Genomic DNA, 22,999 nt, shown 5'->3' with positions numbered 1-22,999 from the left:
AAGGAAGAGTCCCCCCGTATTTAATGAACACCTTGTGTATGAAACATTAAGCAGATAGCTTGTTTAAAAATATGAACACGCACACTTCTTAAGAACAAAATCTTTTCAGGCTAACCACATTTTGTCATAGCATAGGAGTAGATTTTGGGGGAGATGTATCAGAACATGTTTAATATTTTTTAAAATTAGCATTTGTCCCCAACTCTAACTAATAAAGCAGAGATTGAATGAAATATAAAAAAAAAAAGCTACAACACTATCTTATGGTAAATGTGAAATACAGAAGTTTACATGATCCTTGATGTTTCCAAGTTGCTCTGGGACCATTTAGGACTGCTGGATCCCAGTTTGGGAGGCAAAAAAAAATCTAATCTTATATCCACAGGGCAAAGGTAAAGAGCAAAAAGACCTTGTGAATCAGTAGCCACATGACGCACGGGGATGAATGGAGACACGGGGCCGCCTGGAGACAGCGTCAGGTCAGACTGCTCTGGGTCTAGTCTGGCTCTCTAACGGTCCCGGCCGTGGGCTGAGGAGGCCGCCCAGGCTGCAGTAACCCAGGGCCCCGCTACAGGCCACGGAGCGCATCATGTACACATATTTTTTCTTAAATCTGAATAAAAATTTAATCATTTAACGGTACACACAAACACATATTAGCGATTAAAGCCTGCTCACTAATCACGTAAAGACGACACAAGTGGCGTTTAGCCGGAGCAACTTGCTGCATGGATGCTGAGGATGTAGCAGCAGCAGCAGCGTTGGGATGGGATGCTTGTTTTCGCCAGACATGACGGATGCTGCTCACTACGCAGCAGACCGGACGCTTTTTGCATTACACACAGAAACAAAAACGTCTGTCTATGAGCAAATCAATTATCCCCTGACACGCCGCACTGCCGTTTTAACCTTTTTACTGTAGTCGGGAAAACTTGCTGAAAATGCTAAATGGTACATCAGCCAATATTACGCATGGCAGGTGATGGATCTGTCGGGATCCCGGAGCATAACATTATGAATGGAAGGCCTCATACACTAAACATCATAAAATAACTATTATATTAAATCAGCAACAAAAAACAAAACACTGATCGATGGTCTACAACAGAAAACAGCCCACAAATGTGACTTACCAGCGGCTGCATCTCTGCCTGCATCTCCGCCTCCTGTACGGCACTCGGCACTTGAAATCTATCTATTTCTTCCATCATTTTGGCAGCGCGCCTCTTTCCCCCCTTGTCCTTAAAACTATATGTCAGTAACTGATCGAGTTATCACCAAGATTGTGAAGGATCTCAGATTTGTAACAATCTCTGTAGTTCTCCGGTGGCGAGCTTCATCCCAGCAGGCAGTATGTCGGCGGTGGTGTGACCAGTTGGGTGACGGTGACTCCACCACCCACTTCCGGGTACGGTATCACAAGCTAGGGTCCGGGGACACAGAAGGGACGCAGAATGAGTAATGCACAGGGATGAAGAGTAATTCGGTACATTTACTGAAGTGGTATACTTACATACCATTTTGCTTCACACTATTCTCTACTTCCACTACACTAATAAAGTACCTTTTACTCCTCAACATTCAGCTGTTAGCCTAACTTAATCATACAAAATGCAGCCCAATCAACAAATAACATATGATGCGCAATTATAGTTTAGAATATATATTTTTTTCAAATCACAAGCTAGATACCCAGCCATATGCAAAATAACAAAACACAGACATTTTTTTACCATCTGCATCAATAAAATTAAATGTTAGTTCATCAATAATTATAATCCAATGAAATAATATTGTATTATTCTGAAATGAGTTATTAGCATAACAAGTACTTTTGCTTTTGATGCTTAAAGTCTACTTTGAAGCTAATAATATTGTACTTTTATTTAAGTCAAATTTTACTGCCATTTGAGCACAGTACAGCACAGCAAAAATTAGCTAGCTGGTGGGACACTCACAGGGTTTCACATGCACTAATAAGCATGCACGGCCGGATCGACTACCACAACAACAGAGACATGACTTCATTTTCTGCTTAGAACACCATTACTCCATCATCTTTACACAGCAAATAGCTGTTTGCTACTATATTAATGCTCAAAATGTGGTATAAAGCTCCTTTAAGTAAATAAACAAAGTCAGAGGATCAGAGGATTAACCATCTCCATTGTTATATCCTCAGAGCAAAATAAATCTTCTTGAAAAAGAGTCTCTGTTCTGGCAATCTTAATAGAAATGCAACATTTATTGCTCCAATGGAAGCTGAAACCATGTGGACCAGTGAAGACAAAATACATCCCTTTATTACAAAAATATAAGAATGATCAGAAGCAGACTGTATAACATCCCATCATTCCAAAAGTCAGTTAATGATTATCTTTGTCCAGGAATTTCAATTAGAATTGAATAAATTACTGAATCAAATGAACAGCTTGGAACCGATTAATTATAGCGCCAGAGATAAGTTGGACAGAGACAACCCATACGTCTACCGCAAAAACAGCGGTAATATTTGTTATGGGAAACTGATTCATCTGTGACTGTGATGCATGTAGGTCAAATTATCATCCAGCGTTTTATATCCTAAACTTATTTTAAATTACGGTAAATTAGTAAGGAAAAATTTCTTTGGATCCTGCTAAACAATCAGGATCACTTTGTTTTTATAATTTCATTTAACTTCAGTCACCAATCTAAGCAACTGCAGTATACAGGTTTCTGCCTCATCACTAAGCATCATATATGCTACGAACACATTTACTCAAGACAGTATGTACAATAAATACGTTTCTAAGTACCTGTACTTTAATTGTACCTTGTACTTTATACTTCACTACATTTCAGAGAGAAATGTTATACTTGTTATATCTTCTACTATCTACTGCATTTGTCTGACAGCGTGTAGTTAAATTTACAGATTGTTTTTTCACATAAAAAACATATGATCAGATATGAAAATATAATTATTGTTTTAGATTAAACTGGATAATAAGCAACTCAGATCACTACAAGCATAATGCTGCCTCCATGTTAATCAATTATAATATTCCAATTATATAATATACAATCATAGCGATCTGAAATTTTGCTTTTTAAGTAATTCCAATAATTACTGATAATATATTTGTTGTTTTACTTACTATAGTTACCTCGGTATCACAGTATTTATTTATTTGATTGTTTGTTTGTTTGTTTGTTTGTACATTGTGGTTACTTATGAAGGGAGTCTCAGTCTCCTACCATCATTGGCTAAAAGCATGAACAAGCTACAGGACTCTTGATAAGACATGTAAGTGGGTTTAAAAAACAAAACAAATAAAAACAGGACAAAAAACCAAGAGGTACAGTGGATATGTTTAAATCTACATTTTGTAATGTGTGTAATGTAATTGATACATCTTAATGATCATTGGTAAAAAATCTTTAAGAGGGGTAATTGGCACAGTAAATGGTGAAATCTAACTAAATACATTTACACAGGTACAATTGTGAAGTAAAGCACTTTCCTCGAGTATTTCCATTTTTTGCTATTTTATATTTCTACTCCACTACATTTCAGAGGGAAATACTTTTGACTCCACATTTGTTTGACAGCTATGTCAGCTATGCTTTGCAGGTTTACATTTGATCAAAAACAAACACACAATCAGTTTATAGAAAACAAAGCATTGTTATAGAATAAACAACTTAGCAGTATATAAAGTACTGTGAATTTGCGTCACCTTGACCAACTACAACATAAATGCATCTTGTACATTTATACATCAGTAATAGACCTAATAATCAAAAAATCAAATATATCTGTACTAAAAATCCTTCTGAAAGGGAGTTTTCTGCGTAATGCATGATGACTTCTAATTTTCATACTTCAAATGTATATTACTGATCAAACTTACTTATGTAAGTTTCAGAATCCAGGACTTTGAAACTAAGTTTTTAAATAAAGTATATAAATACATAAATACACTTATTTTAATACTGTAAAACTGCAATTACAGCCCGAAAAATGACCACAGAGTTGGCACCTCTATGAAAGTGTTAATAGCAATAACAAAGATTATAAACTCCTCAAAAAAATAGGATTTATTGCAGAACTATTACACTATTTTCTCCATTTTTTGTTTCCTTGTAGGATTTCCACTTCAGAAGGCAGAAGTTAGATTTATGTTTAAAAAATGAAATTACAATCGTCCTTGATCCTGCCACATCTTTGGAGTTGAAGGACAAGTTGATCAAAATCAGCAGCTACTATGAAAAGTTCTATCCCGTTGCTGCGGATGGCATCATTCAATTCCTGCAGTGCATGTTTTGAATGTTGAGTCTTGTGTCCTTTCGGCTCCTAACAAGGTCAGCCCATCCAGTGCAACAGTTTGATCCAGGATGTTAGGGGTCATCCATGTCTCTGTGAAGATATGTGCAGAGCAGTCCCAGATTTCCCATTGCTGAGTGAGCCTCAAACACATCTCATCCATTTTATTCTCCTGTGACCGGACATTAGCAAGAACAAGGCTTTGTAGAGGAACAGCTCTCGGTCGAAGCCCTAATGCCGGCTCTCCTCCCTCTCTTTGTCCGGTGCTTTTGTTTCTTCCTTCTGGTCTGACTGGCCGTTCGGCGAATGCCGTTTGTGGGGATCCTTTCATGGTCTGCTACATTCAGTCCAAACCCAAACCCTGCTACTCTAACGTAGAAAAGTCATGCTTCAGCAGGAGGGGCCATTGGGTTGAAAAAATAGAAAAATATGGCGAAATGTAATAAAAAAAGTAAGAGTAACTATTATTGACCATACATTATATCAAGATAAAATTTCCCTCTCAAATAACTTTACACAAAAACTAAATCAAACAATCAAATGACTACCATGTAGCACATTAACATCCTGGAAAAGATACCACAATGTCCCGCTAATGATGGCCGGCCAGAAGAACATCCCTGATGTTGTGACTCGTTCTCAATGAAAGGCACTGACATGTCTGACTGCACATTGTCCTTACCTAGAAATACCAGCAGAGAGCAGCAATGGTTCACAATAATGGAGGAGGGTCTTGGCAACAATCTGCTGCTGCTGAAGCCAACATCAGGTGGTTACAACTGGAGGCAGCGCAAAAACAAAAGCAGCCAGCAGGTGGCAGTCTAATCCTACAGTAGAGGAGGGACACAGGGTGGACAGATGATGAATGACAATGAGGTGTGTGCAGGGTCAAGTAGGTGATAGTGTTTTAGTGTGCTAAATGCAAACAGTTTGAGGTCCTTACTTCTGGTCATGCATATGGATTAGACATGACTATAGCAGCATGTCTAGAGGTCAGACTTTTATACTTTGGGAAATGAGAGATGCTGGTCTTTTGTGAGGCACTGCAAATTTGCAGGTAAAAAAAAGACATCAATGGAGTTATTTTTTTTTTCTTTTTTTCTTTTTCTTTCTGTCCTATAACATACGTGTCACATGCACTCACTGTGTGTCTGTTTTTCCTGATGTATCATGCATACTGGTGTGTTTCCTATCACACTCATTATTTCAGCCTGCGATAATTAGACCTCTGTTGACAGAATACACATTCATACTGACTAAATTATACCGAATTATGAGGAATTTGATATCTGAGCTGCGGCTTTTTCAAAATCAATTTAATGACTGCGTGTCTGTGTGCATGTAATTGTCATGACTGTTCGTAACTCTGTAGGGGTGCCATTAGGAAGATCTTGTTAAGTGTGATTAGAATTTTTCTCATTAATTATTCGTACACAAGGACATTAAGATATAACACACACACACACATCCTTCCCTGCACAGCATTTATTATACTGCACAGATTCATACTTTACCATAAAAGGCCCCAAAAGCAACAGTTATGTGTTAAGATTTACCCTGCCTCTCTCTATTTCACACTCATGCATACACACACACACACAGAGTTTTATATTGAACTGCTAAATTGAATTATATTCTACAAAAGATTCAAATAGTCCAAAAATCCACCAGGCATGCAGTGTCCAAAATGGAGATTAACATTTCACCCCTTGGTAATGGCATTACAGTGCTATCACACACACACACACACACACACACACACACACACACACACACAAAACAGACACATGAGCGCGCAAGTATAAACACTGTCCGTGACTCAATCTGGGCTGATGTGGGTTATGCAACCCCTCCAGCCGTGCAGATGGAGCCGCAGATTACTGACCGCTGATATGTTTATTAGTAATCTCTATGTCTGTAATATTTGTTCTGGTCATTATGTAACACTGTGTTGAGTTCAGTGACACTCCATCCCAACTTCCATTGGACGACCCTGGAGCCTGCTTTGCTGCTGTGCAATGCATTCCCAGAAACTGAAAGATGCACTGACTGTTGTAAAGTTCAGTCACCACATCTAACTATCAAATCTGAGATGGATCAATGGAAGCGTGACGGGCAGGAGAGCAGATGGGGAACAAGATGGATGCTTATTCTATGTTTTCTTATCTGGTATCACACAGGATCAATTCATGAAAACTAGTGATGCATGATAACGATTATTTAAACCTTACCCATAAACCGATAATTTCCAGCTTCTCGTGGCTGATAAAATACAGATAAGTGATCATTTCTTTTTGTTTGGTTTTCATTACCTGGGGTTATAAAAGGCTGAGATGTAGTGAGTACTGATGAATTTAACATTATAGCTCTGACCTAACCAAATATAACTGACATCACTACAGTTAAAACAACAAAAACAAGAACAGTTCTGACTCTTAAAATGGACATTTTGTTTTCAAATGAAATGCTCTGACAATCTGTCAAATCAGAGTATCTGTAAATTGTATCACTCAATAAAAGTATAAAAGCTTTTATACTACCAAAAGCCTACAGCTGCTTAGCCTGTAGATAAAACACTGACAAATACAGATAAACTGTTGTGACCTCCAGAATATTTTGTGTTTTGAATATAAAAACAATGAATAAGTCAACATGAAGAACAGATCTTCAGATTCCATACACAAAAAAAACAATTAATTATAGCTTCTTCTGTACCTTTTTTATCAACATCTGAATTTGCGCATTTTTTCTTTAAAGAAAAAAACACGACATTTCAGACAAAAAGCTGGTAAATCATTTTCATATTTTTTGTTTTTTCCCCCTCTTTTTTTCGTATGTCAATTTGATAATAACATAATGCCGAAAACAATCAGTCTGAGTTACAGTAGAACATTCCCCAAAATGTCAGGAAGCAGCACAGCTACAGAACAGTCCCTAAGTAAGGGCTTTGCTGTGATCACTACATATTTACATGTTGTTCTGCTTGTTGGGAGTTGGAAGGAATCAAATATCAGATATATGTTTATTCTTTCAACATAACCGAGCTGTAAACACAAGACATCTGAAATCTCACCGTGTGCAGCGTCTGCTCTCCTCATGTCACCATCACACACACGGAGCAGGAGAGAGAGGGAGGAGGCGGCCGCTTACACAGCAGTTACTGTGTTTATTACCTCCTTCTCCAAACAACTCCGCTGAGAGGGTCCGAAAAGCCGCTAAATAGCGATAAAGTTTGCACATTAGTAGTCCTCTCCTCCCCTCACTCTGGGACCTTAGATCGTCTAGTTCCATTTGTTTTTGGACATGGAAATGTTGTTTTATTGCACAACATCCCTAAGTGTCCCCTATACTACAGTGAAAACACCGAGAGAAAAAAAACAACAACAACGAAAAAGAAACTTTTGGGGAGACCCTGCTGCTGACTGCCACCACATGTTTTGCACTAGTCTACCAGGCGCAGCAGTTACACGTCACGCAGCGTAAAGCAGTGCGTGTATTACTTGCGGAGCGAAATCATGGGCAAAACGTGCGAAATCAAAGCACTGTACCTACTTATTGCTATCGGTTCTATTTATCATCTAAAAATTGTATTTATCGGTCCGATAATTAACGTGCATCCCTTATGGAAACTTTTCTTGAACAAAGTATCTGATTTGAAAAAACGGGAGGTCAGCACAGTGGTTCAAAAACAGTGTGTGTGTGAATATACTGACCTTCACATCCAGCTCATTGTGGAGTAGATCACTGGATCTGCGCTGGGTTGCTTGCATAGGTCTGGCACCAGTCTGGTTCCATGGGAATAGAGAAACAAATAAGAGGAAGGCAGCCAAAGTGTGAGAGAGAGGAACTGGCAGACAGATGAATAGAAGGGAAGCAGATAAACATTAGACAGATGTAGAGCCGCCTTTCTGATCATCAGTTTGAAATCAAAAGCCCACCACAGGCCCCAACCATCTGTCTCATGCCTGCTGTAAACCACTGTTTTACACATACATGCATACATATATTCATAATCACACAAATAGCATTACACTGTTCATGTCATCTCACAAGATCTGTGATCTTGTTAGTAGTTCATCTTGAATAAACTGAATCAATGTAAACCAATATTTTGCTTTTATGCAGTGATGAAAGAGGCTTTCAGATGCTTTACTCATGTCGAATTACCCTGATTTCAAATACTTCATTGCAAGTAAAGATTCAGCACTCAAAATGTTACTTACAAATTATCAGGTAGAATGGCACCATCTTTATTGTTATTATTATTAATACTAGTATTTTTATTACAAATGATAACAGATGCATTTTTCTCTGTATACTATCATCTTGTACTGTGTTTCATGAGATAGCCTCTATCAGTGTTGTATTTACGACGACCTAAACTGAGACCAAGACATGACCAAGACCAGAGCGTATTGAAATGGAGACATGGCCAAGAATTTGGGGGTGGAAACCAAGTCAAGACCAAGACCGAACCAGTGTAAGTCCCACACTCAGGATAAAATGTAAAAAAAAAATAAAAAAACATATACAAACACTAAGGAGATGATGTTAATTTAACCATCTTCATCTAACACTTCTTTTTCACATGCACAGGGAATTTTCTGATGTTCTGCAGTCAAGGTCTTGACCAGTCTTGAAAAACAAATACAGTCCCTCTTGAGACCAAGACAAGGTCAAGTAAAACTATAGTGAAGTCGAAGATGAGACAGAGATCTTAAAAAAGAGGTCTTAAGACTAGGACTAATTTTGAATACTATAATACTGATTAGCTGTCAAATAATTTTTTTTGAAATGTAATGCAGCAAAAGCACAAAGTACAGCATAAAATTAAAGCACTTGAGTGCAAGTCCCTAAAAACTGCTTTTGCTTTAAGTGCAGTACTTGTATAAACTCTGCTTTTATTTGTGAGAGAGAAAAAAAATGATGGGCATCTGTTAAACTCAAGATGCTGTTTGTCACTCGCATAGACGTTCCCTCAGTTAAAATGATGCTGGACTATTGTTACCGTATAAGGATTACATGGTTGTGGTTGATAAGCAACAGGATGTGGATCGCTGTTGAGGTCAATTTGTTCCTTTTTGATTACTTCAGAGGAGGAAGTCCACAATAACCGTATTTTTATTTAATCTATTTTGTAGAATTTAGAGGGCCATTAAAAATGGCATGGAAACATCAACTGTGGATCACATTTGTTAGAAACAAGAGTAAATAATTTTATTGTGTCAGTCAAAAATAAACTCATCAGTATCACAAGGCAAAGAGCACAATGGTAATTACCACAGTGAAATAGCTATTTTGTAGAGTGTAGGGCTGAGGCAAGTGAATACTTTCAAGATCAGTCATTCTGATGACTGATATTTGACTGGTAAAGTGATGTCTCCGTTGCACAGAAATATGAATAAGTAAAACAGAAAGTGATACACAGAAGATCAAATCAGCACATTCTTATTTTAGCAACCTATGTATGTTTTAAACCATACCTGAGATCAGATTTTTGTTCCTCAGACACAAAATAAGAGCACATTTCTGTAAACAGCCCTTTAATTTATCAAAATTGTATCTACTTCTAATTCTATCTACTGTACAAGACCAAAACATATAGAGCTTTGTAGCACTTTCTATTCTGGAGATAAACTTATCATCGGCTTGTCACATTGCCTCTTCCATCCTTTAGACAATTTTGATATTGCACAGTCAGTGTGTTAGCTGCAGCAATTCACTCCAATAAATACAATATTCACTCGTCACTGTGAGACTGTGTGTCTTCAGTCAGTCTGTCATTTCTGGTGAAGGCTGTCTATAAATATCTTATTCAGTCTTTAGAGGAGCTCATGAAATGAAAGAGAGGCACACTGGGGACACGAGTAACATTTTTGCTGCTGCTTTTAATCCCAAGGGAGTCGGATCGGTGGAAGCAGAGACTTGTGTGTCAAACAGGGAGGCTGCCAAACAGCAGCCTGGAGCTCCCTCTCTGTAAACAACACATCAAAGCATCAAACCCTCTCTGATTCTTCCCCCTGCACTTTATCATCCCCACCAAATATCACTCCTTTATCTCCGTCTGCCTCCCTCTTTGCCCTGTTGTGACTCACACACACTTTCTCCAGCAGCACCTCTCTCCTCTCCTGATTCTTTCGGGCTTTTTTGGGTTTGGCAACTCTGTTGCTGTCATCATAAGTGCTGCAGCTAACGAAAACCAGGCTGTTTAAGAGCGTGTTTTCCTCCTAAAATGTTACTGTGACTCTCACCCAACCCCATCACCCCAAACTCTCCCTCTACAATGCATTGTGTCTTTGCAGTTTCTCCTCCACATCCTCTCAGTTGAGTCATACGGAGGGATGAAAAAGGATGGAGCAGAGGAGGAGATCATGGTCTGCCTGTGTAGAGCAAAGCAAATAGACTGACAGATGGACAGTCCCAGCGAAGCACAGCAGAGATAAGAGGATTGGGTCGGCTTGTTGTTGTTGTTGGCCTTGCCACAACTCTTAATGCAGTTAGCTCACGCTGAGCTCCCCTGAATGGTGTAGATGAGGGGCTGATGGTGGCGAAATGTGAGTGAAAATAATGATATGAGTAGTTGAAGAGGAAGAGAAATGTAGAAAATAACTCAAAGTTCAGAGTCCAGCTAGTCTTCTCACGCGCTAAACCTCGACTTTTGGACTCAAAGTTGAAAGATGTCTACATCTTAGGTCCGTGTCTGTTGTTATCAAGCTGCTGTCAGCAGGTATTTCTGTTCAGCCTTTTTCTGCTCCGCCACTGCTTTGAAAACTGGCACTTTCTCTTGGTGTGAAGGCACCTTGCAGGCCTTGTAGAGGATGACGAAGAGGATGAGGATGAGGACACCCACCACCGAGTTACAAGCAATGGCTATAATGGCCCAAACAGACAGGCCCATCCTAAGATCGTTCTCCATGGTCGACTGGACTGCAGCCTCCAGACTCATTACGGTCACATCACACCTCAGAGGTGGGGCTGAGATCTTCAAATGGTCACTGCCGCATTAGTTACAGATTCTCCCTGAAAAGAAAGAAAATACATTGCAGGAGTTAATTTTACCAGATCATATGCAAATGCACACACATGTTGACAAGGGCATAGGCTTTGTTTCAACACTGGGGCAAGTTTAGGGGTCCTCTTGACCATCAGACACTTAAAGAGGTATTTCACTGGAAAAATGGCATTTAACAAAACTAGGATGTCTATTCAGTAAAAAGACGCAAATACTTTTGAAAATGGTGCTACATGACCACAGAAACCGAGAAAAAGCACATTTTGCTCAAGAGGTAGAAAACCAACAACTACCAAAATGCACAGCAGCGCACCAGACCCTATGAACACTCCTGCTGGTGGGTGACATAATGCAAACTCATACACGTGAAACAATGCCAGCTGACTGGCAAGAAATAGTCTTATATTATAATTAAACAGTAAGCTAAAATGTTTTTCTGAAAACATTTGGGCAAAAAACAGGCCACACAGCAACCTCTCACTATTACAGCTAAACACGACACTACCCACATTGTTTTGATACAAAGTTGGTTGAAAATTGGCAAAGTATCCCTTTAATTTCCTGCATTCTGGTGACTTTTATGCACACATTTTTGCATTTCTGCATCTATTTATATTGTAAATGTCTTTGATTTTGTCAAAATAAAAGCTCTTTGCTAATTTTGTTTTTACATGTTCTAAATATTGAGAGGGATGTGTCCCCTGCATCCCCTCGAATTCTACACCTATGAGTGTTGGCATAGCATACTTGGCCACAGTTAAACTACCTGTCACATGTTCCTGCTGAGGTCAGCTCAGTAAAGATTACTTTCTCCCTAACAGGCTAGTCACTAGGTCAAGGTGGTTTTATCCCCGCTGACACTATGGAACGAGCTATACATGCGCATGAGGGTTTTATTCACAATATTTTTCAAAGGCAATAAGAGCATTACAATGCTTTCTAATAAATCTACACAATGCAGTGTTATCATATTATCTCTGTACTTGTAATGTACAAGAAAAGTGTGACAGGTGCAGTGAAAATGTAATTCTCGGGACTTTGTTATGTGTAATAATCTGCAGATGATGGGAGAGTATTACACGACAGGAGAGTGCCTTTCGGCTACAGTACTGTGTTGAAACATCCTTTCTCAGTCTTGTTTCCTTTACACAGGCAGAGAGCGATGAAGTTATTAAACTGATAAAGCAGGTGCCAGTAAGCACTTTTTTTCGCCGAATTATTTTGAATGAGTTTCAGCAGTAATGTGTTTTCAGGAGGAACGTGTGGGAATACAGTTGCCAGTTTTGTGGCTGGCATTAAATGGGTCACTGAGGTGTACTGGTATGCGTGTGTGTGAGAGAGACTAACAGAGAGGAATCAAGCATGAGCTGGAGAGTGTGAATATTTTTCCTCTTCGAGTTTAACAGATAAAAAACTCAAGCTCATCTCCTTGCTTCTATACCTCTCTCCCTTCCCTCTAATGCATTTCTAATGAGACCCCATATTCCCTCCTCTCTCCATCTGAGGGCAATACTGCAACAGTCCCAGCTTGCTATTGAGAACTCATTTCAAAGTTATCCTTCCCTTTATAGGCATTTTATGACCAAGCCAAATAAAGATGGATGACTTCAAGTTAGAGTAGGTGGCAGTGATGCATTTGATCTGCTCTCCAACACATGAAGTCGCTTTCTGTTTGCACCAGATGGGTCTCTCTCAAGATGCTGGTGGCATCACTGTGGGGAATGAACCCTCATAATCACTGACTGGGATTATTGTCAATAAAACTGCCCTCACTGCTTGGCAGAATATTTCCAAAACAGGCTGGGGAACTTTTTCCACAGAAGTCAGGTGACACTAAATGTGGTTTATCCAGTTTACAATTTCAATTAGAGCAAATGTGAGGAACTTGTAGGCTATTAAATGACAGGGAGATGTGACAGAGTCTGCATGTGTATGTGAGAGAGAGAAATGAATGTGAGCAATGTATTGGAACAGAGGGGCTGTTTGTCTGAAATCAATATGAGCATGCAATCAGTGGTGCATATAACAAGAAAACGCACAGCAGTCGCACCAGTTGTTCATTATCACCAATTATATCACATTTTCATAACCCACACTTCCCAAAGTAGACGAGCGTGGTTCACGTTTTAATAACTACAAGGATAATTTATTCTCATTTGCAAGATAAATACATTTCCTTTGAGACACACAAGATAGCTCTGGTTTGAGCTGGTGACCATGCTGGAGGAATGCAAATGTGTTGGGGTCATAATATAATGCAAAAACATGACTGCTATTCTTTCACACAATCACACAACAGCATTTTCCAAGTATTGAGTCAACAGGTCAGCTAATGGTTTCAGAGTGATTGATCAACTATTTGTTTTGGTAGATTCGAAGGTTCAAAGATCAGAACACTACACACAAACATACACATACCATATCACATGTGCACACTTCCTGAACCAAAGTCACAATCAATACACAAATCTGTAGTCCATCTGTTACGTAATGTTTCTGTGCTCTGTGGCTAGTAGCAGGAAACAGTCTAGCTTAAGGTTGATACTGGTATCATGCAACAGCAAAGTACAGCATGAGCCAGTGCTTTCACGCTTGTGCTTGTGAATGATGCCATTGACAAACATAAAAGCCTTTTGTGTGAACATGCAAACAATCTAATGTAAATGCATGCAAATATTAGCCAACAACAAAGACTGCTTGCTTACAGGGGAAGCCAAATGGGCACTGCATGCAGGGATACCACCACACTCGCAGGCTTGTGCACACAGAAACAACACGGAAAACAAATGCTAGTGCATAATGCATCAGTTTTCAGTGGGCTATCAGAATGAGTGACCTCCATCTCATGTGACTGAACTGCCTCCCTTAGTCCCCATGCTCATTTGAGAGAAACAGCTGCATGGCCAACAACTTCACTATGATGCAGGGGGGAATCAACAGTGCTGAGTGCTGACACTATTTTTAACACTTGGGCATAGTCAAGCAGTGGGTAATTTGTCTGCTTGGCAGTAATAATAGGGATGCACAATATCATCAGTATGTCATCAATATGGGCAGATATTGGCTTTAAAATGAAATATCGGTAAGTATTTTTCTTATTTTGCACAATGAATGACATTTACATGAACTGAAAAGCATTAGCCTATATTTCATGCCTCCATCTGCTGGTGGGCCATCACAATAATAGTATGCATGATATGATGTTAAAGTTGGATATATCAAAAACGGTTATAGGCCGAATGGGTTGTTTTTATGTCAGTGTATTGAGGCAAAATATCCAATATGGTGTATCCCTAACATGTAATTATTGATTGTCCTTATAGGAACTTTAGTGGGCTATTACGTTATGGATATTTGACAAAATTATTTCCTTCTGCATACAATTATATAATACCGGAAGCACCTTTGAATTCTCTCAGTACTAAAGAAATGTAATGCAATACTAATTTATACATCTATACAATTAAAAATATAATAACGCATAAAACATGAGAATTTTTCAAAATATTGTGGATAGATAGGATGAGCAAAGCTCCAAAAGTATGGCATATGGCATATATTTATGTTTCAATATTTAACTTCCTTGTTTGTATACTTGCTGTTTCACCTCAAGCACATGAATATTTCAGGCACCAGCCTACCTAATTCTGCCCTCCGGGTGTCCGGCAACCACGCGTTCTTCTCCGCGCGCGCCCTCGGCTGCAAACCGCGTTGATATGAAAATGTTCAAAATGTACACCGATCGTCAGCAACTTCACCAAATTGTTTGTGAGGCGGGAACTTTTGTCTCGAAGTAGGTCACAAAACTGTGTCCGACCGTTTGGGCAACATGGCTGGACAGCACGCGCGGGCGGTCAGCACCGGACTGTTAATGAAGTCAAGCTGGCGGAGTCCCGGCCGGCTCTCAGTGACTGCTGACAGGCACAGGGCGACAGAGCGGAGATGCTGCTGTCAGTGTGGCTGCTCATCATCCTCCCCAGTCCCTCCCTCCTACTCCCTCCCCTCCCCTCCGCCTCCTCCCTCTCCCTCTTTGAGTCTGTTACTACTGAGCTATTTATACAAAGACAGTCTTGGAACATCCCATCAAGGGCTTTTCCTCTCACACCTCTGCGGAGATCCCATCAACACTTTTGTACAAAAGGTCACTGCAACAAATCAAACAGCCAGTAAGGTAAAAGAGGTGTAACATGCAAAAAACGAAGCATCGTTTAGACGAAAAAAAAAACAAAAACACAGATGAAAATTTCTATGATCATTTCTCGAAATGATTGTGCAGAGTGACCCATTTCAACATTACACAGCATCAGGAGTATCCTGGCAAAGCTGCAGTGAATAACAAACACCTTCTCTCCTGATTAGTGCACTTAAAACAAGTTGCATGAGGCTGAATGGCAGTTGCACAAACTGAAAAACTTGTTGCCACCACTTTTCCTCATTAGTATTCTGCACAACAGCAGGGTGTTCCCGGGGGACACTGCTCAACTCTCTCAGCTGTCTCCCTCTTTGTGTGTGTGTGTGTGTGTGTGTGTGTGTGTGTGTGTGTGTGTGTATGTGCTGGGAGTGAGAGTGGGGGCACCCTGTCCCACAAAGTTCAGGCAGAGACAAAGCATTCTTTTGAGGCCTGATTTTCACCCTCGCCACCAACTTCAGAAAAGAAAAAAAAAAGCTGGCTAACAGATTCAGAGAGCAGACATTTAGTCAAAGTGTACTGTTTGCACATAAAAGCAATACTTCAACAAGTGCAGTGTTTAAATTAAATATGAATATAGTGACTGACAGCGTAATAACTGCTAGATGACGTAGTAGCTTGATATATGTAATTAAATTCTGTGTTAAATGAGTCAAAGATGTAATTAATCCTGACAACATTGGATAACAACAGGTTAATCCTGTCTGTGACATTTAATAGCAGTGATTAAAGCGAAATGACTTCAGTTATTGCATTTATCTTAGTTATTACATTATCAGCCAATATAATAATTTCAGCCCCAGGATTTGATGATGTCATGTAATAGTCAGGCACATTAAAAGTTCAATTACATTTCTAACCCAGTTGTTTTATTAAATTTTGATGAATTACTGCACTCAGTCAGTATTGAATTATTCCACATTCATTTGGTGTTATGTCATCTGTACTGCACACTGTAACAAAACAAAGTACTTGTAAAAGCTGCAGAGGTTTTCCTTTTATGGATGGACTTCAAATGTAGACAGGCAATATCCACGGACACCTTCCTTTTTCATCCAAATCACACTGAATTAGTCAGGGAGCAACACTTGTGCTGTCGCCTGCATGAGAGCTTAGAAGGGATGGTTATCACTGATCACAGACTGATACTCCAGAGAAAGCTGCTTCAGAGGAGTGATTCATCATATCAGAGAAACACTCTGAAGTACTGTGTTGCCTCAGAGAATCATGGACACGCAGTAAAACTCCTTGTGTCTCCCTCTGTCCACTATACGATTGCAAAAGCATGATCTTGAAGCAAAGCACATTTTGTCAAAACTCAACACACAGTTCACACAGCCACACACACAAGTAGCAGAACACCTCAGATCTTTTGCAGAATGAAAGACTTCATTCACAACTATACAATAATGCGTCTCACATTTGAATGCCTCTGCGAAAAAGTCAAGTTGCAGTTACAGTTTACATCCATGTCTATTCAAACTCATATGCAGCCATGGCAGTCGGCAATGCTTAAAAGGATGTTTCTGTAAAGAAGCTGTAAATTCTTAAGCTCTGATGCTTTACACACATCTTTAACCCGGCAGCACAGAGAATCTAAACAACCAGCACCAAGTGGCAAACTCTATGGCTAAAATAAAACGCCAACGTGGAAATGCCAAAAACTGCAGTTCCTTAAATGGCCACTTTAGGCTGGCTCAAGAAGCAAGTTAATCCCCATAGACCTCTGTGTTAAAATGTCCAAAATTACAGCAGAAATAAACATGTTTACGGCCTCATACAAAGTTTTGGTCTCCATTGCAAATTTCAACATTCATGACAACTGTATGGTGGTGAATTTTTATGTAACTCATCCATTGACATTTTATTAAAGCCTAATAGACAGTTAATGCTTTAGTGACACGCTGTCTGCTGATTGTATCTCCAGCCTCTCACCCAAACCAAATATGGTCAATTCTTGGTACAAAAAATCGACAACAACAGCCAAAAACAGGATGGCAAAGTCAAAAAGGCCAAACTTGAGGCTTCAAAAACAGCAGTCTACAAGCCAATGAGTAACATCATGGTAGCTAAGTCAAGATAAGTGTCTCCACTCAGTATCCAACAAAATGACTCCCCTTTCATTCTTGAGTTAGGTCCATAAAAATGGCCAGCAAAGTCTTTCTGCAGAACATAATGAAATCACAGTGAAGTTTAATCTTTGACCTTTTGGATAGAAAATGTCATCACTTCATCATCTTATTCTGTTAGACATTTGTGTGAAATTTGGTCATGATTAGCGTATGAATTATTGAATTATGTCCAAAGGCATGTTTTGTGAGGTCAAAGTGACCTTTTGACAACCAACATCTAATTAGTCCATTGTTAAGTCCAAGGCGTTCTTCAAAAATCATGTTCACAAGAATGGGATGAACGGACAAACTGAAAACATAGTCTTTTGCCCACTGCTGTCGCTTGCACAGAGGCATTAAAAGAAAAAAAGAAAGAAAATGATTGATGATTGGTTAATTTACAGTTACAGTAAGCACCTGAGTGTCTGTACACCTGACAGCTGTGTTTGATCAATAGTGCATACATGCATGGTGTTTTGAAAGGCAGTGCCTTGAAATGGCAAAGAAGTGACATCATGTTAGATTTGTGTTTCTTGTATAGAGAATTGTCTTCAGTTTCGGTTTGTAGTGTGTGAAGCTGAGAAAGCAGTGCAGATCTAAGCTGAGGTTTTACTCCTTGAGTGATAGGTTGTTATTATTTTTTAACAGGGTTGTGTTTTATTTATAAATAACACACACACACACACACACACACACACACACACACACACACACACACACACACACAGAGTCATTATCACTTGCTCTAGCAGGACGTGTCATGTCTAATCACAGCCTCTCATGTCAATGGAGACGTTTGCACACCTCCATTACACTGTCAAAACCAATCAGGGTGTGTGTCTGCTTTACTGTCTTGCAAATGTGACACAGAGAAAAGAGAGTCAGATAGAAAAAAAGAGAGAATTGAGACAGAATTTACTTTATTTCTACTGTCCCACCCTCATCTTATTACATGAAAAAAATGACTGAAGTGTTAATCTCAACTTTACTTTCTCACATTCTTCATTTTCAAAGTGCTATTATCATGAGGAATGATAGACTCCAGAGTATTATGGTTTTCATAAAGCCCTCCTGTTGAGAGGGCACAGGGATAAACCAGGTCAGTTTCAAGCTGGGATATTAGATTCATATTTCATATGAGGGGTCTGTTTCATAGTAGCACCCACCATTCCTTCTGATCATCCAATATGCAACTTGGAGTTATTTGACATCATTGTAGATGGACAATGTCATCCGAATCATCTGCTTGTATTATGTGAGCTATTTGCTGCGTATGACGTCTGTTTGTTGGTGATGTTTTTGCAGGAAGAAACATTGGTCATTCTGCACAGTCTCCTGATTTGGAAAGCTGTCAGATTCAATTTCCTATCATGAGTGTATGAGGACACCTGCTGGATATTTTTTGACATTGTTTCCTTTTTTTAGCCAGCCCCAGAGGAAGGCACAGGATCTGTTAATGTGGCTTAATAAGGTTTAGGAGTCATGCACTATTCATCAGATGTGAAAGTCTGCTAAATCTGGTGGGTATCGAAAACACACTATCACACAAGGCACAGTTTGCTGGGTATGTTTTTTATTGTATTTCATCTCCTTTAGTTGTTCATCATGACCTGAAAACACAAGTATTGAGTCATAAGCAAGAAACTGAAACAAGGAAAAAGCATTTAGTGTAAGCCAACTAGGGATGCTACTTAGAAACAGAATTCAAGTGTGTGTGTGTGTGTGTGTGTGTGTGTGTGTGTGTCCGTTACCTGGTCGATCCAGTCATTGAAAGCTGAGACTCTGGTGAAGACAGTGGGTTTCTTCTCGTAGTTGCAGCCAAGGCCAGACACGAAGCTGGCAATGCCGTGGACCTCCCAGACACCCTCTGTGTTCTTACAGTTCAGAGGGCCACCGGAGTCGCCCTGGACGCAGAAAGAGAGAGGAGGAGGAGGAGGGCATATGTTTTATTCATACGTTGGAGCTGCTGGGAGACTGGCAAGGCACAACTGCGAGAATCACAATCAGAATCATTGTTTCACCGAGTATAATGGGGACACAAGAAACATTTGTCATGTTCCTTGGCAGCTAGACAACACATGAGTGTAATGACAAAAAAGCTTCCCCTCTGATTACTTGGACATTTTTGTTTAAACCAATTGAAATATGCTTCACTGGCATAATTAAGTGCAGTATTGCCGAATCAGGTTGTGCAAGCTTTACAATGCATTCTTTTAGAAGGGGAAAAAAAGAGGAGAAGCTGAAAACATAATAAATATTTGCCTTCTCCTCCTCATGCACACAAACAAACAAACACATACTACAAACTTACGTTGCATCCAGCCACGATTCCATCCCCACCGGCACACACCATGGTGGTCCTGACAGCGATACCCCACCAGTCAGGCTGGGAGCAGGTGGCGTGGTCAGCCACAGGCATCAAAGCCTGCTGCAGCTTATCAGCTATGGGGCCTCCGGCTAAAACATACAAGCCAACTCTATTACCATCATCCACATACACTAGCCGTCTGTCAAATCTGCTTTACAGCATTTCCCCGAGCGCCAAATTCACAGTCCGACCCAAATTTTCAATTTAAGAGTAATCCTCCCCCAGTAAAAAAAAGTTTCAGCTCAAATCTCATGCATGTGATTTTCATCCCAACTTTGGAGGTTTCCCTGGGTAACCCCGATCACTCACAGAGTTAAATCTAGACATCACGCTCACACCCTAAAGGACAGTGACATGAGGACATTTCTGAGAAGCTGAAAAAAACAAAAAATACAGACACATAAACACAACCCAGCCCTCCACAAACAGGGACTTACTGTACAGCCTGCCCCATCCGGTGATGTAGCAGGGGTAAAGGTTGGGCAGCACAGTGCCAGCAGCAGGGATACATCCTAGCTGCACCTGGTCGCTCAAAGTCACAGGCTCGGACAGCTTGATCAAGGCAATATCGTTTCTACAAGAAAGACAGAGAGAGAGAAAGCAACTGAGTGAGGTGTTCGTACTGACAGGCAATCCTTAATCTTCCCCCAGAGCCAGAAAGACAGAGAGTGCTATCACGTCTTTACATACAACTAAATCAACTCAATGGCTAATATTATCTCTCAAAATTTACACTTTGGAAAATGTCCAGCTGCATACTTGAGTGCAATATTATGCTTAAAGAGGTCTACTCTTACTCATGTTGTCTTACACTTTTTATTGACTGTGGAGAAATATGAGATGTATGAAGATGGAGAACTTGTGTCAAAGGTATGTAGTGGACCAGAGTGAATAAATGGAATTTGAGGCTCAGCCCACTTTGTCACCTCGACACAGAACAGATGAGATTATGATGTACTGTACGTCACGGCAGGTGACTCAGATAGCTCTTTCTGCTGTATGGCGGTGCTTGTCTTACCCGAGGGCCACAAAGATCGGGTTCCATTTCTCATGGACGATAATCTTCTCGGGCAGGATGGCCTTGGAGCCAGCCTCCTCCTCGATCAGGTTGTATTTGCCGACGAACACCCTGTAGGAGAGCTTGGTGCTGGAGGGAGAGAAGAGACTGTTGAGGTCCAGGCAAACCCAGACAGACAATTCAGTGCACAGCTGAATGATGTGATGAGTTCAATGATGAGTGGTTGTGACGGCAAGATGATAAGATGATTTGAACAAGGACAGTGGCTCATATGATCTTGAGTGTACTTTTTTTTTTAATGATGGCAGGTTTAAGAATTCATGATTTGCCCGATCTTCATTTCTGTAAGGGTTAAAGGTCCAGTGTGCAGGATTTAGGGGGATACAGTGCCAGACATGGAATACAATATAAAGGGATGTTTTCTTCAGTATATAATCACCTGAAAATAAAAATATTCATGTTTTTGTTACTTCAGAATGAACTGTTTACATCTAAATAGGGAGTATGTCCTCGTCCACAGAAATTGCCATATTGCACCGCCACGTTTTTACAGTAGCTCAGAATGAACAAACCAAACACTGGGTCTAGATAGGGGTATTTATGTTTTGACATTGGCCACCATAGTTAGCAGCTCCTCCACAACAAGTAGCATGAGAAAAACAGATTTTTTCACGCGAAACTACTTTATTCAGTGTTTCTACCCATTCATATCACCGGGTCCATTTGTTTTGGAGAAAAAGAGACCTCTGCAGCTAACTCGGATCCTACCTAACACCTCCTGAATATCTGGATCTTATAAGTGTAATAATGTAATGTATAATAACACACATTAGCAGGTGCAGGCTAAAGGTCAGACTGCACCAAGCTGAATGTCATCGGAGAAACATTGATTTTTAGCGTGAAACTGCTGAAGGATTTTTGCCGTCTTTAATCACCTGGTCCGTTTGCTTTGGAGAGGAAGAGACCTATGCGGATAATTTGGCTCCAGTTAAAAACCTCCTGAGCGATAAAAACTGACAAAATCCTAACTGCAAGTCCATGCTTGGCGCACGGGAGTTTCAGCTGGTCACAATCTGCAATCCTCACTGCCAGATGCCACTAAATCCTTCACACTGCTCCTTTAAGGCGAGTTTATGGTGCAGAATAACACAACTAGTGTGGTGCAGAGTATGTACACTACATTTAACAAAAGACTTGTAGTGAGAATTGATGGTTGTGTTTTTGTGTTTGTGTTTTCCTCTGCTGCTCGTACTTGATGCAGTGAGCAGCAGTCATGACCCAGTTGGCAGCAATCAGAGATCCCCCACAAGTGTGCCTCCACACACCATCCCTCTCATACTGCAGAGAGATCTAGAGAGGAAAGGGGATAACATAAAGGATACAGTAAGGAGCAGGTTGCAGATGTATAATAATAGTTATTTCTTAATAACTAGCTCTGGAAAGCCTGGAAATAAGCAGATGCAGAACCCCTAAGGTTTTGCCAGTAAATATAAAAACAGTAACAGATGTGTAGATATTAACATACCTGCCAGGGCCAGCTGTGGGGCTTGGCATCTACTCCATTGACCACACGGGAAGTCAGGGGCTGAATGGGTGGGGTGCCGCACCCGAGGGCTGGATGGGGAGGAAACAGACACAAGTGTGATGCACATGAAATTGGGTGTGTTCATGAGGCAGGAGAACAATGGAATTATTTTGATTCCCAATTATGGCACAAACTGTATCATTGTTCTCTTCAGTAAACTCTTGCACAGAGTTAGCTCCCTGTGGGGTAATATACAGGCACACACACAAACTTGCAGGAACAATTACACACAGAATTAGAGAATGCCAGATGTTCTTACCGCTAGCAATGAGCACTGAGGCCAGCACAATGGGGATCATGTTGATTGATGCTTCTGCTGAGGGACAACAGGACACACACTCTCTTTTAAACTTTCCACCACAGACAACACCCACTCACACACACTCCTATTGGTTTGTCTTGGCCCG

The 22,999-nt window shown here is 40.2% G+C and overlaps 2 protein-coding genes across 3 annotated transcripts in view; both read right to left on the bottom strand.

Moving 5' to 3' along the window:
• fam219ab (family with sequence similarity 219 member Ab) overlaps nucleotides 1–8,305 on the bottom strand; it is a 37,338-nt gene extending 29,033 nt beyond the window's left edge. Inside the window, exons 1-3 of one of the 2 annotated variants that reach the window (XM_088076920.1) lie at nucleotides 8,023–8,305; nucleotides 4,992–5,136; nucleotides 1,134–1,423 (exon numbers count right to left, since the gene is read on the bottom strand). In XM_088076920.1, coding sequence (XP_087933046.1) covers nucleotides 1,134–1,211 — 78 coding nt within the window. In that variant the 5' untranslated portion in view covers nucleotides 1,212–1,423; nucleotides 4,992–5,136; nucleotides 8,023–8,305. Of the gene's footprint in view, nucleotides 1–1,133; nucleotides 1,424–4,991; nucleotides 5,137–7,382; nucleotides 7,780–8,022 lie in introns of those variants that run through there. The other variant, XM_042488458.2, reaches the window with a different exon arrangement.
• A 10,872-nt stretch (nucleotides 8,306–19,177) lies between these two features.
• On the bottom strand, nucleotides 19,178–22,999 carry ela3l (elastase 3 like). The gene is made up of 8 exons (XM_042488809.2): nucleotides 22,852–22,999; nucleotides 22,533–22,621; nucleotides 22,260–22,357; nucleotides 21,008–21,136; nucleotides 20,427–20,563; nucleotides 19,933–20,078; nucleotides 19,373–19,525; nucleotides 19,178–19,231 (listed from the first exon to the last, which is right to left on the bottom strand). The coding sequence occupies exons 1-8, from the start codon at nucleotides 22,889–22,891 to the stop codon at nucleotides 19,214–19,216; spliced, it is 810 nt and encodes a 269-aa protein (XP_042344743.1). The 5' UTR covers nucleotides 22,892–22,999; the 3' UTR covers nucleotides 19,178–19,213.

This window comes from Plectropomus leopardus, chromosome 4 (genome assembly GCF_026936395.1).
Source record: "Plectropomus leopardus strain MGB_pleo_1.0 chromosome 4, ASM2693639v1, whole genome shotgun sequence".
NCBI lineage: Eukaryota > Metazoa > Chordata > Actinopteri > Perciformes > Serranidae > Plectropomus > Plectropomus leopardus.
Note: the sequence above shows the minus strand (reverse complement) of the source record. Positions and strands in the feature narration are given on the sequence as shown.

What these genes read in the sequence shown, in the direction of transcription:
- ela3l (XM_042488809.2), bottom strand. Translation starts at nt 22,891, where the DNA reads ATGATCCCCATTGTGCTGGCCTCAGTGCTCATTGCTAGCG. An exon ending in CGGATGGGGCAGGCTGTACA is followed by an intron (nt 20,079 to 20,426) that starts GTAAGTCCCTGT and finishes TGTATGTTTTAG; the next exon opens with CCGGAGGCCCCATAGCTGAT. An exon ending in GAATCGTGGCTGGATGCAAC is followed by an intron (nt 19,526 to 19,932) that starts GTAAGTTTGTAG and finishes TTCTGCGTCCAG; the next exon opens with GGCGACTCCGGTGGCCCTCT.